The 18,169-nt window shown below is 41.9% G+C and overlaps 1 protein-coding gene across 3 annotated transcripts in view; it reads right to left on the reverse strand.

Annotated features, from left to right (window-relative positions):
* The window catches only part of Ctnnd2 (catenin delta 2), a 746,809-nt gene extending 731,727 nt beyond the window's left edge, over window positions 1–15,082 (reverse strand). For 2 of the 3 annotated variants that reach the window (XM_075975796.1, XM_075975795.1), the window contains exon 1: window positions 14,907–15,082. In XM_075975796.1, coding sequence (XP_075831911.1) covers window positions 14,907–14,943 — 37 coding nt within the window. In that variant the 5' untranslated portion in view covers window positions 14,944–15,082. The remainder of the gene's footprint in view (window positions 1–14,906) is intronic. The other variant, XM_075975797.1, reaches the window with a different exon arrangement.
* Window positions 15,083–18,169: the final 3,087 nt, after the last annotated feature.

Below are 18,169 nucleotides of genomic sequence, written 5' to 3' on the forward strand. Positions count from 1 at the left end.
TTTGGATGAAGAACACCAGATACAGAAGGCCAGATACATCAACAAAATACCCAAAGTGGACAAGCTTCACTTTACCTTTTACATCACTTTTTATGTCTGTGCATGCGTGTGTGTGTGTGTGGCTCTGAACAGTGGAAATGAGTGTATCACTGATTCTTTTGCCTACTCCTGGGACCCCTTTCCTCCTAGTGGGTTGCCTTGTCAGCCATGATATGAGGATGTGCGCCTAGTCCTACACAACTTGCTATGCCATTTGCAGTTGATATCCATGAGAGGCCTGCTCTTTTCTGAAAAAAAAAATGAAGACGTGGAACTGGGGACCAGGGAATGGGGCTGGGGGACTGGCAGGAGTGAAAGGAGGGGAAACTGTGGTTTAGGGTACAATGTATGAAAGAAGGATGATTAAAAAAGAAAAGAAGTAAAACTCAGAAAATGAATTTTCTTGAAAACACTAGCACATTACAATGGTATATCAGTTGAGTTCTCTGGAAATTAAAGACCAAGCTCTTATTACAGCTGGGTATAAAACGCGGAAAAACAGAAGTGCTGCTGACATAAGAACAGCTGCCTATGGAGAGCGATTGCATCCCTGTGCAGAGCCACAACAACTGCCGATGGAGAGTGACTGCATCCCTCTGCAGAGCCGCACACAGCCCAACGACTCTTGAGTTGCTTGGGGACTTCAGATAATTATTTCCAGCCACACCAATGTTAATCCAATCATGAAATCCCCCATGACCTAACTGTTGGCACATCTCCCTTAGTGTTTTGAAAACAGGAGGATTTGAGTGTCTTACTCGGTAAGCCACCAAATGGAAAATTTCAGTGAAGAGAAAAAAATTTAAGCATTGTATTTAAATTATTAATTAGGTTCTCAATTGAGGAGAAAAATGACTAGATTGAGATTACATTTTTGTAGACAAAAGATAGATGTAAAGGCATTGTATCTCATATGATGATTTCATCATTCAGAAGGTTGATACAGAACTATGGAAATTTTAAGGCCAGCCAGGGCTACATAGTGAGTTGCAAACTAGCTGATCTAAAGTGCAAGACCCTATTACAAGAAGAAAAAATGAAAAGAATAAAAGGTAGGGAAAGGACACACAGCATGGATTCTTTTGAGCCTATCTAATATTCTCAGGAACACTATGGTAATGCAGGTCAGAGTGTACAATTTTCAAATGCTCAAGATTATTAAATAAGAACATTTTCAAGGCATGGGATACATTTGGCAAATAGTCAGCTGAATGTTCCTTTTCTCACTTTCCATGAGACTCAAAATAGCACACGAAATGTCAACAGTGTACAGGAAGGTGTTAAGGAAAGGCCAGAATGTCATCTGCTACCTAGCCCTGAGGTGTCCACTCTCCAAGCACAGCTACTGAGGATACAAACTAAGTCTGGAACCCTAGAACCCTCTCTAGAGTTAAACTGATTTGGGTGTTTTAAGGAAGAATTAACAGAGTGCAATACCTAAAAGCCTAAGATGCTCAAACATGAAACCACTACAAGGCTCCAAGAGGAAAATGCCTTGGTCCACACTGCTCTTTGAGTAGACAGTCAAAAATGCAATCTCACAAGGAAACTGTTTTAAAGACAATTCAACAAGGCATACGAAATTTAATTAGGCAGGGAATTTTATGACAAGGAAGTCCAAATGACAGGTATGTATATAAAAGCAAAAGCATTATATTAATTCTGAGTCACGAATATAAGAGAAACTAAAAGTGTACATGAAGCTACCAAATTTCAATTCTTGAAGTCACATAATTAGGGGCTAACAGTTTTATTACATTGCAGTATTTCAAAACCATTAATAATCCATATACACTCAAATGTATTCCTTATGAAAAACTATACGATGTGTTCCACATGAAACAATCAAGGTCTTATCCAAGAATCAATATCTGAACACTAGTAGAGTTTGAAATAAATTACTTTTCAGTTTCAATATTCTATTGCACAGATAGTATCTGAAATTTAAATTGGGTGGTGAGTACATACTTTGGGGAAACAAGTCTACTTTTCATAATTAAATGTGATAATCATTTCTAATGCTACCATTATTCACCTATACTTATCCTTAAGATGATGTTTCTAGAAGAATCATCTCTAAGTTCTTACACAAACCAGCATCTCCTATGTGGTTCCTAATGTACAACTCTTCTCTAAGGTAACGCTTATTTTCCCATGAAAATATGAAGTTGGTGGGATTCTAAAGGTATGCTTAATATTATTCTGCAGCAAAATATTCTGGATCTTTGAATTATATTTACGATGAGATAATCTGTATTTGAGGCATAACCTGCAGGGAAATACAAGGCAGCTAACTTACTAAGTAAAGTACTGTGTTAGACCTTTTATGGACCCTCTGTCAACTCTTGCTCATTGACAGCCACACTGATCTCTTACGGCCATCTACTGTTAGCTTAGCTGCCCTCTAACTCCTCTCTTTCAACATGTACCTAACACAGGCCTCAGTGACGATCATATATTAAAAATGGATCCTTATAAAGCATTTGCCAAGAAGCCAGGAATGCATTAGTGTTCACAGGGTACAGTGTGACATCCATCTATGCTTCCTTTGACATATTAGAAGTGCCAACCCTCAAGAGATGAACACATGAAAACAATCTTACACATTAATAAAAAGATGAGATGACTTCTGGTTCACACGATATTAGGAAGGTGATAAAATGTGGGGGGGGCATTTTTTACTAGAACAATGTTTCTATCCGCATGGAAATCAGAAGATTTGGTCCTTTACTTGACCATCTTTGCGGATGCTATAAGCAAAAGCAAGAGGTTAGCCTTCTGGAAGCTCTGGGAATGATGTACTGAAGGGAAGCCAAGTGTTCCTGCCATCAGGAATCTACAGTAGAAACGTAAGATGTGGGGGGGGGCTGGACCAGCATTAGGAATTCAGATACACGGAAGAGGTTTAACCAAGATGGGAAGCATCCATCTAATTTTAAACAATACAGGCAAAAATAATTTTGCAAAACCTTAATAACACATTGTGTGTAGTACTCTATAGCATAATTAACACCATGATCTGTAGTTTATAAATCAAAGTCAAATATTTAAGAAGACCTGAGGAATAATCTAAAATTTCTCAAAGAATTAACAACTTTATCTACTGAACTTTCTCATTCTGCCTAGAAATAATTCAGTCTTAAAATTAGAAAACCTGCTTTTAAGGTTGGCCTTCTTGGTTTTGGAGACCTCACTGGCTTTGGCCTATAGTCTCATTGGAAACACTTTCCCGTAAAAAAAAAAAAAATGTATCTGATGAAGCCCTAGCTCTGGAAATGAATGATTGAGGTCTTTTGAGGCTAAGTAGGGTGCCACAAAGTCACAGAAAAAGGGTCTTAAGGAATCAACGATCTTACAAAATGAAGGGTATAGAAAAAACAAATCTAGAACATGAGTGTGTATCTGTTTCTCCAGACTGAAACATGAATGGAAAGAAGCTCACAGGACTCATAAGAAAACATAAGATTCACAAAACCCTTCCCATGATTTACAGAATACAAACAATTACTTGTCAAGATCAAACTCTTCAGTGTAGTAACTGGCCGAAAACTGTATGGGGATTCTGGATTTACATCTTTTATTAGTCATTCATCTGTCCTGGGATGGATTGTTTGGTGATACAGGTGCGTAAGAGTCACAGATCCTTCTGTTAAGTGACCCCAATTAAACACATTGACTCTCCAAGCTTGTCTTAGATGGAACAAACATTCCTTCAATCCATCGTTGGGGGGGACACAAATACCTCCCAGGAGAGGTGAGAGAGCAAAAGACCATGTGAAGAAAGATACAGCTAGATGGGAGGATCTGGAAACAGGAAGAGATCCTTTACCAGAAACCAAGTGTGCAGAGTTTCCCAGCCTCTAGGACTGAGAACAGAAGCCCGTTGTCTGTGTCACCACTCTATATCACCTTGTTTTGACAACTGCCTATCTTACCACGAGTCCTTCCATATTTCAGTTAATGAAGTTCCCCAGAGCCAGGTAGGACTACTCACAAAATAGAAACATGATATGTTCCTAGGTCTTGATTTGGGTATAATGTATGCCATTCAGTAGTCTACTCAATTTATAATGTTACAGATCATTCACAGGCACTTTGTTAAAATGCAATATGTTCCCTGTCATCCTTAAGATCTTCACAAAGTCTTCTGGCATCCTGGTACTCTGCACACCCAACAGCCACACACTGAAACACCTGACACCATACTGTATGCCCAAGTTAAAACCAGTATGCATGTACAGTTTACTTCCTGACACGGTAGCAGGGCTGCTTTCCGGAGTAAAACTGAAATCACTCCTATAGTATGTGAGCATCCTCTTTAATATGCTATTGGTAAGTATGTTGAGCAGTAATAAGCTACAGTAAACAAAGTGTACACTTGTAGACTACAGTTTATTCTAAATACTGAGAAGGAAAGGGAAGAGTGATATGCAATAGATAGAATTGTGTGAGCACAAAGGGTACTGAGCGAGATTGTGACCATAGCTTAGTGTTAACCTCTTCTTTGGATCAGAGCTGTGAATCTCATCAAGTCACTGAACCCTGCCACACCCCACCTCAAAAGCTACAATGAGAAATGCCTGACACTACTTCCTGCTATTTGCAATCAAGTAGATATCATTGAAGGGGATTCTGAAGATCTGTGAGCAGCAGCAAAACTGGCTGGACAGAAATCTGGAATGCTTATGGCTAGAAACCAAATATGAGTGAGTACATCCCATGCTCCGGAGAACCCAAAGAAAAACATATAGGCATCCTCCTGAATATTAACCTTCATCAGGCGATGAAAGGAGACAGAGACCCACATTGGAGCACCGGACATAAATCTCAAGGTCCAAATCAGGAGCACAAGGAGAGAGAGCATGAGCAAGGAACTCAGGACCGCAAGGGGTGCACCCACACACTGAGACAATGGGGATGTTCTATTGGGAACTCACCAAGGCCAGCTGGCCTGGGTCTGAAAAAGCCTGGGATAAAACCAGACTCTCTGAACATAGCGGACAATGAGGACTACTGAGAACTCAAGAACAATGGTAATGGGTTTCTGATCCTACTTCACGTACTGGCTTTGTAGGAGCCTAGTCAGTTTGGATGCTCAACTTACTAGACCTGGATGGAGGTGGGGGTTCCTTGGACTTTCCACAGGGCAGGGAACCCTGATTGCTCTTCGGGCTGAGGAGGGAGGGGGACTGGATTGGGGGAGGGGGGAAATGGGAGGCGGTGGCGGGGAAGAGACAGAAATCTTTAATAAATAAATAAATTAAAAAAAAGAAATCTGGAATGCTGCTTTAAAATTTTTTTCATATCCAGTGCTAGAATATGAGAATATACATGTAAAAACAAATGTGCAAGGAAAGCTCAAAAAATAACTCTGTTTTTATTTCCTTCAACACTCTGCTCAAAGAAAGCCAACGCTTCTAGGCTCTGTCAGCGCTAAACCCTCCTGCAACTTGGCATCAGCCACTAGCCTCCATGTACAAAACAAGATGCTGTAGAAGACAGTTTGTCAGTCTACAGGTAATTTCATCTTGCTACACTGTGGGAAAGAGAGAGTATGCACACTTAACACTGAAGGATCCAGAGTCTTTGTGGCTATGAATATAATTTAAGGAAGCTTTGCTTGCACAAGAGGAAGCCAAGTATGTCAGACACCCAATGGAAAATAGGATTGGACCACCACCTACATTTTTAAAAACTGATTTTGAACAGAAGTGTTGTAAACTTTCAAGTAGAGAAAAAACGCCCCACATCTCGAAGGGGAAGACATCATATCTTGCTCTAGAAGAACATACCCAGAACATGTTGTTGGCTCCTCTTTATGGGCTTCTTTCTTCTCCAAAACTTAGTGCTGCCCAGCTTAGTGAAAGCACTTTCAACCACACATTCATTCTTTGACAGTTCTGAAAAGGACTTCACTTTTTATCCAAGCCCTCAGTTCAGGACTCGTCACAACACGTCGTGTCTGGTATGTCCATATATAAACCTGCCAAGCAAGGGGTGTCTCCTTTCAATTGCAACAATCATCTTCTAGCTCCTTCCTGTGACAGCCCACTTCTATCTAGTGTCGATAGGTGCATGCTCTAGGTTCTCACATAAAAAGAATGGTGTCATTCTACCATGTATCAGGCACCTGAGCTGCAGGAGGGACTTTAGATTAACAAGGAAACTAGACCGCCATGCCTGAAATAAACAGCCACAAAGATAGGTCTTCTCCAAATCTTAAAACCTTGCCATTTGCTAAGTGATAATACTCAGCGGGCAATTTTAACTTCCCTTCCTTATTTCCTTCAAACATTTGGAGAATGTGTAACAAATTAATGTTTTGTGACTTCCCTTGACTTCTGCCACTGACAGGCTACAGTTGGGGTGATAAGAATCTCTGCAATTCTATTCAAAGTATTTTAACAGAAATATTGTAAGAGAAAAAAATGGAAGCCAAAACATAGTTCACACTTCTAAAATGGTTCTGATAAAGCCTCATTGGCGCCAGACACCACAGCCCCCTGGTAGAGAAAACAGCATTCTAGAGATAGCTTCACAGACTTCACTTCACAGCAATAGGGTTTTATGCTTCCCCCTTTCAGGTATCAAAATTCTTGATCTGATTTACTATATTCAATTTTTAAAGTAATATAAAGAACTAACAAATATATTACCACTAAGATTCCTTCCGTTGTGAGATACCCAAGGTCATGCCATATGTAAATCATTATAGTCATCAATGAAGTGGGGATGTTGTAACTGGTTTTGGGTTTGGGGTTTTTTTATTTTTTTATTGATTTTTATTGAGCACTACATTTTTCTCTGCTCCCCTCCCTTTCTTTCCTCTCCACTTCAACCCTCCCCCAAAGTACCCATGCTCCCAATTTACTCAGAAGATCTTTTCTTTTTCTTCTTCCCATGTAGATTAGATCTATGTAAGTCTCTCTTAGTATCCTCATTGTTGTCTAAATTCTCTGGGATTGTGGTTTGGATGCTGGTTTGCTTTGCTTGTAACTGGTATTGAAATGGAGCAAATAAAAACACTGTTTTACAGGCAAGAAAATACTTTCATTCCAACTCATAAAAACTGCCGTATTTCGGAGTACATCAAAGGTTCCAAAAAACGTATTTTGAACTTAAATGTTTCCATACAGTTTTCCCATCCAGAAACCCCGGAGAGTTTCATCCCAATAAGCAAATGACAAAGCAGGCACACAGGTAAGGTGAACAGAAGTCCCAATGCCAGTATCATCTGGATCACAGAACTAGTAGAACTACTGGATTTTTTTCATAAGGTCCCAGTAGCCAGTATCCAAAATTAGCCCAAAGTCAATAACAACAAAACCTCATGAAGGCCCATGAACCGGTTTAGACAATGAGGGCAAAGCTGTATGTATCGCTTGTAATGAGTAGCGTATTTACTGTGTGCCCATCACCATCTAATGAGGAGCGATAATAAAATAAATTCCCAAATGGGTTAATTCTGGAAAAAAAAACCTACTATGTATAGCCAGGAAAATGGGCACACATCTCTGAAGGAAAAGGATGAATGTAAATTTTAAGAAAAGTATTTTTCCTTAGATCTGTGCCAAACTCTACTTCCCCCAGGAAACTTGAACCTGACAAGCAGGACTCTATAGAGCAACATTAAAGAAAGGGTCTGTAATTTAGGTAAGGACCATCTATCTACCCAAGAGCCCAGTGTCCATGGACACCTGGCCTGCTCAAGCATTGGCTCCTGTATTGTTGCAGGCACCTAATGATGCATCATGGGGTGGGGAGCAAAAGTAGGAATTACAGAACAATGACGCCCTATTTTATTATTTCACAAAAAGAATAGTCAATACTCCTAATGTCTCTTTACTAGGCACTTGGCTAAGTATTTTAAGTACATTATTCCCTAACTTTCCCTCAATACTACTGGAAAATTTAAGAATTAGTATGTCTTCTCGACTTACAATGACAGTAACAACCCACACCTTTGGGGTGCAACTTCTAAGTTATCCTCTCAGTAGCCGCTCTGTGGTTTTATTTATTTACAAGGTGCAAAACTATGCTCTGCAAATAAGAGTTAATGAAATGAACTCTACAGCTGTTAAGACACAAAAAGGGGAAGGATAATTACTACAGATAAACAATTTAAATCACTAAAAGGCAAGCAGAGAAAAGGAGAAATGGGTAGAGTGTAGAAATATAGGTTCCCCAAAAGAAAACTACACAGGCTGACAAAACATTCAACCTCAATATTTTTAAAAATAGCAAACTAAATCACAGGCAAGTAACATTTCTGCAATATAATGGGCAACTGTTTTTATAATGACAATGCCCATTGTTGCCATCATTATGTGAAAACAATCTCACTTTTGTTGTGGTAAAATATAAATGATACAACTTCTTTGGAAGACACCTTAACAACATCTGGATGATTCTCAAGCATCCATCTGTATCTGTATACAATGTTCTGTATCCATGAGGACTTTTTAGACTTAGAAAGTTGAATTATAGCTCTTTTATACTTAGATAAATTGGTATATTGCTGAAGAATTGTTTTCTAGGAGTTAAATTATACTATGTTGAAGATAATAACTACTATGTTACTAGAATATTTAAAGGAGCAAATAAAATATTTGTTAAAGAATAAAATTTATTATAAGAAGTGGACATTTTTATGTAAAACAGTCATGCTCAGATCACATAAAACATATTTATTTTTAATGTATTTTTTATTTCCTAACTCTACCCATGACTGTGCCTATCAGTCCTGAGACACTATAACACCAGTCAGGCCCTAACTCCAGTGAGTAAAATATGCTCTAGATAATAGCTGTCTTGGATCAGTATTTATGTGGTTTGGGAAGTTAGCCTGTGACATGATCCTTTTCATGGTCAATGTTTGTCACTTACAAGGCCATCCAATTAATTTTAGCTAAAAAAAAAATACTAACGTGGAGAGTAAGAAAGAAAACCTAACAGCAAGTTACTTTTGAGTTCGCCATTCATAACTCAGTTGACTTTCATGGATCATCCTCGCTATAACTCAGCCAAGGCAGTAGGCACTCCCCTGACAATTCCTCACAGAATGACAAAACAGCATGAAATATTTAAGGAACTCAACTACTAAATGAAATGCTGTGAACGCTTCCATGTCCTGAATTCTACGAAGCAGAATTCTTTATAGACTGTCCCAACAGGGAACACTTCTTTCTTACTGCTGACGCTTCCTTTCAGGTGAAGGGAACTTAATTAATGAAACACTTCTGGCCTCTGTCCAACCTTCCACTTTCTCTGCCTCTGAAGAACACAGGAAGGGGTTGCCTTGCTTCTTCCCCCTTGCTCTTCTGAACATACCCTTGTCTGCAGAGAGCAGAACTGGGCTCTACCAACTCAGATGTAGATAAGTCTCCAAGGGGAGGAAGAAAGAAGATGGACCAAGGACCTAGGATGTCACTCAGTGATCACACAAAGCTATGTTTAGTCCCTGCAGGGGATTCCTTCATCTTTCCCCCTTCTAATTCCCTAGCTTGCCCAGAACATCAGGGTAGGATTATTTATTTGGTTCCTTAGAGGCATTATTAATCGATATTTATGTGTACTTCATAATTTAAGATAAACTAAACTATTCTGTAATAATGTTGCTATATGTGTAAATGAGAGGAGGTATTTAATGAAGAGTTTCCTAAACCAACAGAACTAACTATATGTCACAGCTACAAATATGTATTTCACCAACATACATCTTTTAAATTTAATTTCTAAGGTTAGTTGTGATAATGACAATTATTAAAGAAATAAACCAATACTAATGAAAAAAATCCCAGGTCTTACCTATGGAGAATAACTATCCTTACTAACTTCAACGACACAACTTCCAAGCCATAATGACACTACCACTTTCTGAATGAAGTATATTCATGCCACTTAAAAGTTGTAGAAATTTTTGACACACATATACCTATACTGATTTTACCAAACATAATTGGCTCACCTGTTTACTTTGCTCAAAAACAAACAAAAAATAGAGCCAGTAATGCCTCTTACTTGGCATGCATTTTACTCTGAAAACATAATTGGCAGTTCTTACAACAAAACATAAATTTGAATATAAATAACCATGCTGATTGCCAAAATGCTTCCTCTACTGAAGATAAGCTAGTCTCTGCTGTCAGTCTCAGGATTCCACTACATATCCAAGTGTAGTGACCACAGAACTTGGGCTACAGAAGGCCACAGCTGCAGTGACTCTGGGGAATTCGGTGATACCAAAGGAGCCAGGAGGAAGCGGAGCCCACAGGGTCTTCACTGCAGATCCCTAGGATGAGGGAAGGCACAACCATGACAACTGATGTCCAAGATGGCGCCAATGTGCGCGCACGCTTGGCTCCCTTTCTGATGACATCAGAGGATGCGGTCTCCTCTCCATATAGTTTTTGTTGCTGTTTCCTTTTATTTCCTTACAATGATTTCTGCTGAGAATGGAGCTCTCTGCCTTTAAATTGAGCAGCTGGTTAATATCTGACCTCACGGATTGATGCTGATTAAACAGTCTATAATATTCACTGTACAACATTAATCTCTGTAGAAAATTTGATCTTAATCAGGAGGCTGACGTTAACAATAAGAAAGAATACCAAAGTCTTGAAATTTCTGATTACTGGGATATGGCAACCATTTAAAGAAATAGTGCTAGAAGATATAACTTAATTTCCTATACCATAATGATTATATAGATCAATAAGTAATAGGAAGTATATATTGCAAGATAGGAAATTTGTCATTTTACATGTCAATATACAAAATATAATATTACAATAGCGGGTCTCTATAAAATAATAGTAAATAATGTCTAATTTTAGAGAGGATGGGAATCATTTAATGCCAATAATCTTATTCTAAAGCATACATCTTAATTAATAAGTAAAAAAAACTACAAGCCATTTATTCACATACTTTATATTCAAATCAAAATGTTGTGATAATCTGCCTTACTGGACCCATTATACAGATAAATAAGCTGAGTCTTAGGCAAGCAGCTAAAAGACAACAGTTGACATTCACTCAAAAGCCAGTGTTCTCTCCATTAGAAGAGATATGAGACAGTGTTACATTATGTAAATTCAATTTTCTAATAACTTTCATTGCAGGTCATAAGTATACAGAAAAACTGAGCCATGCCCTACAACCTGTTTGGCACTGTTTTATGATTTTGAAATAGTGGTATGTATTGCAATATGTAATATATATAATCATAAAAAATAAGTTTAGCTTTCAGCAGACAACTTGACCAGAGACATGGTTGGATGCATGTGTAATACAGAAGGTTCTAGGAGTTACTCGCTCTCTCATTTATTTGGTCATTTTTTGTAACCCATCAAAAAAACAATTGACACCGACTATAACTCCAATATCCTAATGTCTATGAGCCATTTCCTACAAATCAATTAGCCAAGATAAAGACCTTGAAATCACCTCACCTGCCATGTAATTAAAAGAAGAAGAATTTGAGTTATCGTCATCCCTTATTTTGTTATGAGTCATAATTTAAGCAACTAAAATCATAGAATGATAAAATATTTCTATGAGTTCCCTGTGTTGGAGGTACTGTTTGTGAACATAATTGGATTCATTAAACCTAACCAGGCAGTTTATTAATCAGTAGGCTGGATTGGCAGACAATGGGATGGAAACTATTTATGTATGGCATGTTTAATACTCTACAGTCATATAAAAAGCTGCTACTTTGGCATGTAATCAGATAAACTTGAAGCTAGCATCAAGAATCGTGAACTGTTTTACTGATATTAACTTTTCACACACAACACACACCTCATGAAGCCATGGAAGAACTTCACTTTTGGAATGCGGACAATGACAACGCTTTTGCAAGCCAGTGGGAGGATTTGGATCTAAAGTTTACTTACTCGTTAGCCCAGTCAGCAGAAACCCATTGTGCGACACCTTCAACCAAACTACTGGCTTAAATAAAATAACTGTGCAATGCATGTTTGTGTTGTATTCATAGTTTGAATCTGAGCTTAAATACGCCCTACGATGTGGAATCTTCTTAGGAGTGAAAACTATGTCAGGAAGAGGAACACAAGCCTCACTTTCTGCTAAAAAGGACAGCACCATTCCTAAAGAGAAACTGCCAAGAAGGGCGTGTCCATATTCTATTCATAATGGGGAGGTGCATTCTGGGGAAGTCTGAGATGTAACATGTTCTATTTTGATTTCAGTTGGCTTGTTGCAACTAGATATACCCATCCATACAAAGAATATGTGGTTTTATAGACAAATTATTATAAATCACTTCCAACTTAAAAGTGATGGTTTTTCTTTATAAGAAGGACCTGTCTAAATACAAGAGCACTGTGCAAAACTGTTTAACAATTCCACATGTGTGTCCGACATCAAAGAGTTACATTTTGAGGAGAGGCACTACCCATTCAATTAAGTGCACGAAGAGATAGATACTTGGAGAACACTATAAGTTTATTTTTCAATTTTACATCCCATTATGAAAGTGATATTATTCTTAGAAAATATTGAACAAAACTACAAATTGCCTTTTCCAAATAATATTATTTGAATTTCATTTTTTTCCTCTCTGTGATGAACTACTGAATTGGGAGGAAGAACCGGTGACTTCTGTTGTACTGTGTAAGACGCAGAGTGGCTGGCAATGCAGTAATTCGACTGTGCGTGACTTTTATTATAAACAATGCAAACATCAGTGACATCTACAATAACCGGGTTTTACAACTGCACAAACACATACAGAATTAAATAATCCCTTTCATCAAGACTAGCGCAGTTTCATTACAGCAACCACCTCATGCACTTGCTGCAACTGCCATTCAGTTAGGTGCTATCGTTTCCAACCCACAGTATGACATAAAAGCCTCGTGCCCAGCACCTGCTCCCTGAAGGTGCACAGGGCTACACAGTGGTGTCAACTAGACTCTAAGAACCATGGTTCAGACTGAAACACTAGACTTGAAGAGAGGGAAGGGAAGAAGGGAAAAAGGCATCCCTCCTCCTCCCTCTAAGGCATGCTTCTGAGAGAAACTGTACATTCGTATAATGCAAGGACTGCAACAGTGTGCCCCAACCGCTCCTATAAAGTTCCAAAAATGTGAATAAAGGTGAAAGTACAGCATGTTGGTAGAAAGAAGCACAGCGCTCCCTTAACTTGAGCAGTGAAGCCTCTGGCGGTACAGTGCCCACCATGCACACTTGTTATTGGTATAATTACAGTCATTCTAAATTTCAACAACTAATTCCAAACACAGCCATCTTCATTCAAGCCCCGAGACCTTGCGACTCACAGACCAGTAAGCATACTGTTCAACATTAACAATGGATTCTGTCTGGCACAGAGAAACACTAAAGAAAGAGACATCCGGGAGTTGAAAGCAGCTAGTCCATACACGAGGATTCTTGCCCCTATTGGTCATACTTTCCACAGATCGGATCTTCCAAATCATGCACAGACCTATTTCGGCAATCCAAAAGGAGTCATATCAAACAGTCTTTCATGGGGTTTTTAGTAGTGTGACTGGGAAGCCTTCTAATTATGTAGATTCATCCCCACCAGCAGACATGAACTAAACTACCATCAGTGGAAGGGCGCACAATGAGGTAACTCATCGGCATGGCAACACCTCCCATTTTCATGGAAGTCAGTGCAGAAAATTCCCAACACCTTACATACCCGTCACACAGTTCCTAAAAGTGAACTGTCCGTCATGCTTACCAGGCCTGGTTTTTGCTCATTACATATCTCTTTTCTAAGGCAACATATTTGTTTGAGAACATTAGGCATGCATATTTATAAAGCCTCGCAGAGCTAAAGCACATCAGATCAGTTCAAATGAGGGAAATACAAACCCCCTTGCAAGCACAGCCTCCCCTATTATCCTCTTCTTCCACACCCTTCATTACCCCGGTGTTTACAGTGATACGCAACTTTGGACATTTGGGAAATAAGTGGGTCTTCGTGGAAAATCCAGAGATACACACCCCCTAAGCCCCCCAAGTCTATTTTCCGACCCCCACCCTAAGACCAAGGAGGTTGTACCTCCTTCCTAACGACTTTATTCTGAACAGAGTGGCTCAAACCTGCTGAGTAGCAATCGATAAGAACACATTACACACCAGAAGAAGAGGAAGGTCGGGTGGGAGGAGAGCGACGCACAGCTTTGCTTTCAGCCATTAATTACGAATCACCCAAATATCGCTGCGCGGATCTCCCAAGCACAAGCACCCTTGCCAAACCTGGCTGTCAGGCAGCGCTTTCCAGAGCCTCGCTATCTATTGTCAGGGCAGAGAAGCCCCGGAAGCCTGTGAATCCCTCTGAAAATGCGTCCTCGGAAACGCTAAATATAGACCAAAGGGGTCTGGGTCTGGCGAGCAGCGGGAGACTGAAGAAATGGCCATGGACGCATATGACCAAGTCTTTCCATTTTGTTCTAGCCAAACATCGTAATGACATTGAACATAAGGGCAAAAGACTGGAAGGAAGTCTTCCCCACCCCCACCCCCTCTTCTCCCCGTATATTAGGGACGTCATGAATGCAACCGGGTTGCTCTGGAGGGTGGCGGGGAGCAGTCGGTGTTGCCCTATATACGCGTCCTCCGGGGGAGAGGGGCGGCAGGGAGAGGAGCACGCGGAGAAGCCACTTGGTAACAGCTCCAAGAAAGACACTGGCCTCGGACCCCGTTCCGGGTAGAGCAGTCCTCCCCGGAGGCAGACAGTACCCCTCAGCCGCCGCCACCACCACCCCTGGCCCGGCCGGCGGCAAAGAACCAACCCCCACCGGAGGTAAGCAAGAGGACGACGCCCGGAGGATGCGCCCGGCTCCAGCAGCTCAGCGAAGGCAACTCACCGAACGGCGCGGCGCCCGACTGCTTCCTGGCGAACATGCACCCGCCGCCACAGACAGCTCCTCAGTCGGGGGAAAGGCGTGCGCGCCGCCGCCCGGCTTCAGAGCAAGGTCCTGACCTTGCCCAGCTGCAGCATCCTCCGCTTTTGTTGTCGGAGCGCGGCCGCGGGACAAGTGATGCTGGCGGGGAGCAGGGGCGAGCGCGGCGGGCGAGAGGCGGCTCCCGACGCGAGTGCGCAGCGCCCGGCCCGGCCGCCCCTCAGAGCGCGGAGAGCGTAGCGCCCCCTGCCCGACTCCACGGGCGCCGCGGGCTGCTCGGGCTTCCGCGGGGCTCCCCGGGTTCGGCCCGGGCTCTCGAGCCGCCGCGCCCGCCGCTCCGCTCGCCCGCTTGCCGCCGCGGGGGCGAGCCTGGGCCGCCCTGGCGCCCGGCGCCGAGCGCTCCCGAGCTGCGCCCTGCGCGCGGCCCGCGCCACCTGTGCCGCCGCCGCCGAGAGCGAGGCTCCTCCCGCCGCGCGCAGCAGCTCAGCCCCCGGCTCAGCCCCGGCGGCCGACTCTGGCGCCTGGCTAGTGAGCGAGCGTCCGCCCCGCCGCCGCCGAAAGCTGCCCCGGGTGCGGAGCATGCCCAGTGCCGCCGAGAGAGCGCGGCGCTTCGCCACGCGAATTCCACTTCTGGTTTTCTCGGCGGCAGCCACAGCAGCAGAGAGGGGAGGAGGAGGCGGAGCAGGTTGAGAGAGGGCTGAGCATCCTCGGGTACGCGAGGCACAGGGGTTAGAACAGGTGTGGAGACTCTGGCGGGCCAGATGCCAGTCTGTAAACGAGTGACGATGGAGGGGTTCTAGACTACCTTGAGAGTTAAGGAGAGCACCAAGCCAGCCTTGTGAGCTAGTGGATGGGGATGAAGATGGATGCTCTTGCAGATTCTAGGGTTCCAAAGAGAAGATTGCGTGACGTCTGTGAGGTTCTCTTCACAGAGTCGGCCCCGTTTCCACCACCTCCAGTGTTCTGATTATGTTTTTATCACAGATACTCTCTCCTTATGCAAACTCAGTCTGGTTTCAAATCTGGTATGTAGGTGAACTTCCTGCGAGAAACAGCCTTGTCTGATCTAGAGCTTTAAAGACTGCCGATTTCTCCTCGTCCTCGTGTCACTTCTTACCCAGATGTTCTCTTCTGCACATCCACCATTTTTCCTTTTCCTCTTCCCATTGTCCCGTGCTAAAATGGAAACTTCGTTCCTCTTGCACAGACCCCAGGGAAGCCTGTGCAGCTTTCTCCATTTCCACTTGAGTTATCCATATGTCTCTCGATTAGATAGCCATGGCCCACAGAGGGAGAAATCTAGCAAGCAAAATCACACTTTGGAAAACAAGACAGGTGTCACGTGCCAAGGCAGGTCATCAGGCCTTTCTCCTATGCCCCTGTGCTGCAGACTTCTTAAGTGGCAAAGTCCAAGAGTCACATTCAGGACAAATACTTCTCGTAATTATCCCGCTACTCATCACCCTAGACCCTGAAGATCCCACATTCCACTCCACCCCTTATTACAGGAAGCACGAACTTGTAATAAGAGGAGTGGCTCGTCCCAGCTTCCGTAATCTCAGGGTCGTTCCTATTCAGCTTGCAAGAGATTATCCAAGTATTAAAACTGCGCTATCCTCTTTTATTCTCTGGAGTTAAAGCCTGAGACAAATGTAACGGAAAGTTAAACAGATTAAGCAAGCTAAGGAACAAACGGAAGACAGAGCAATGGCAGTCATTCCTCAGACCTCAGATAGACTAGGTCTCACTTGCAGAAGGCAGTTCTCCAGTGTGGGGACTACTTTGAAGCTGATGACATAGTCTGTTTCTTGCGAGGGAAGACCTATGGTCATTCATAGGTGTTATTTACCTCAGCTCCAATTGCATTTGGTACTTGTTCATCTGGAGGACAGCAGACCCCAGAAATCCTCCAGTCTCCAGGACCCCACACTACTGGGATTACAGGCGTGAGTGTGGGCTCAACAGGCTTTTGGTGCCGGTGCTGAGATCCGAACTCGGATTCCCCCGGTTGTAGAACAAACACACTTACCCAGCCATCTCTGCGCCACTTGTTTTTCTAAACCTTATGTACTTCAGCTTAGTAAGTCCGTGGGGAGAGGGGAAAGGTTAGGCAAATTCAGTCATTGTATGTAGCGGGCGCACAGATTCTATCCTCAAACGTAAGCACAATTTTATGTCCCAACAGACTCAGTGTGAGAAAATGATCTTCCAAAGCCCTTGTTCGAGTTGTTTATTCTGTTTTCTTTCCTCTTTTTGTGAGCAATTGCAAAATTCCCATTGGCTGATTGTGCACCGTGGCAACCCCACTAACAACAGTCCCCGCAGAAGTTCCTGTGGTGGGTGTGGGATACTTAAGAAACAGAAATGCTCTGGATACATTGATTTAATTTACTCTCTGCTGCATTTCATTGAAACACTTATGATTTCTATTCTTTCAGAATAATTTGTAACTGGAGATATTATTAAATTCACAATTAGATAATTTTGAAAAGTAAGACGTAATGCTGCTGTGTGCTGCCGAGTCTGGCATGACTCACTGCTGCCATCTTTTGCCTCCTGCTTTGGAGCAAGCAGTATCCTAAATTCGCACATCCACTATGAATTCAGAAAATGGTTATTCCGTTTGTTTCAAATTATGACGATCAATGCTAAAGGAAAACACGTAATTGTTGCTCTACGGTTTGCACATTAGTAGAGCAATGAGTTACAGAAATCACATCGAAAAGCAACACATGTGTCTTGATTTTTTTCCAAATCAACTTAACATTTGGAGTAAATATATTTTTAAATGGGAGTTTGACTTATGTTTTGAGAATAAAATATAACAACGCACAACATTTTATAAAGTCATATATCATATTTCAGAGTTCAAAATATGCCGATTTTAGAAAAGGTGTTATCTTTATATTAGTAAATTGTTATCTTGATCATGAAAGCTAGAAAATAATGGCTTGCCATTTCTAAAGTTTTGGTTACCTGTGGATAAACAAAGCTATTGACATTGGGAAGTATAACTGAATGTCAATACGGATAGTCACAATAACTCCTTAAAAGAGACTAGAGAGATGTCTCAGAGGTTAAAAGTGCAGGCCAGGTGGTGATGGCACACAACAAAGCAAGTTCCAGGACAGGCTCCAAAGCTATGGAGAAACACTGTCTGGGGAGAGGGGGGTGGAGGGAGGGAAGGAGGGAGGGACAGAGGGATGAGGGAGGAAGAGAGTTGGAGG

This window comes from Microtus pennsylvanicus, chromosome 6 (genome assembly GCF_037038515.1).
Source record: "Microtus pennsylvanicus isolate mMicPen1 chromosome 6, mMicPen1.hap1, whole genome shotgun sequence".
Classification (NCBI taxonomy): domain Eukaryota; kingdom Metazoa; phylum Chordata; class Mammalia; order Rodentia; family Cricetidae; genus Microtus; species Microtus pennsylvanicus.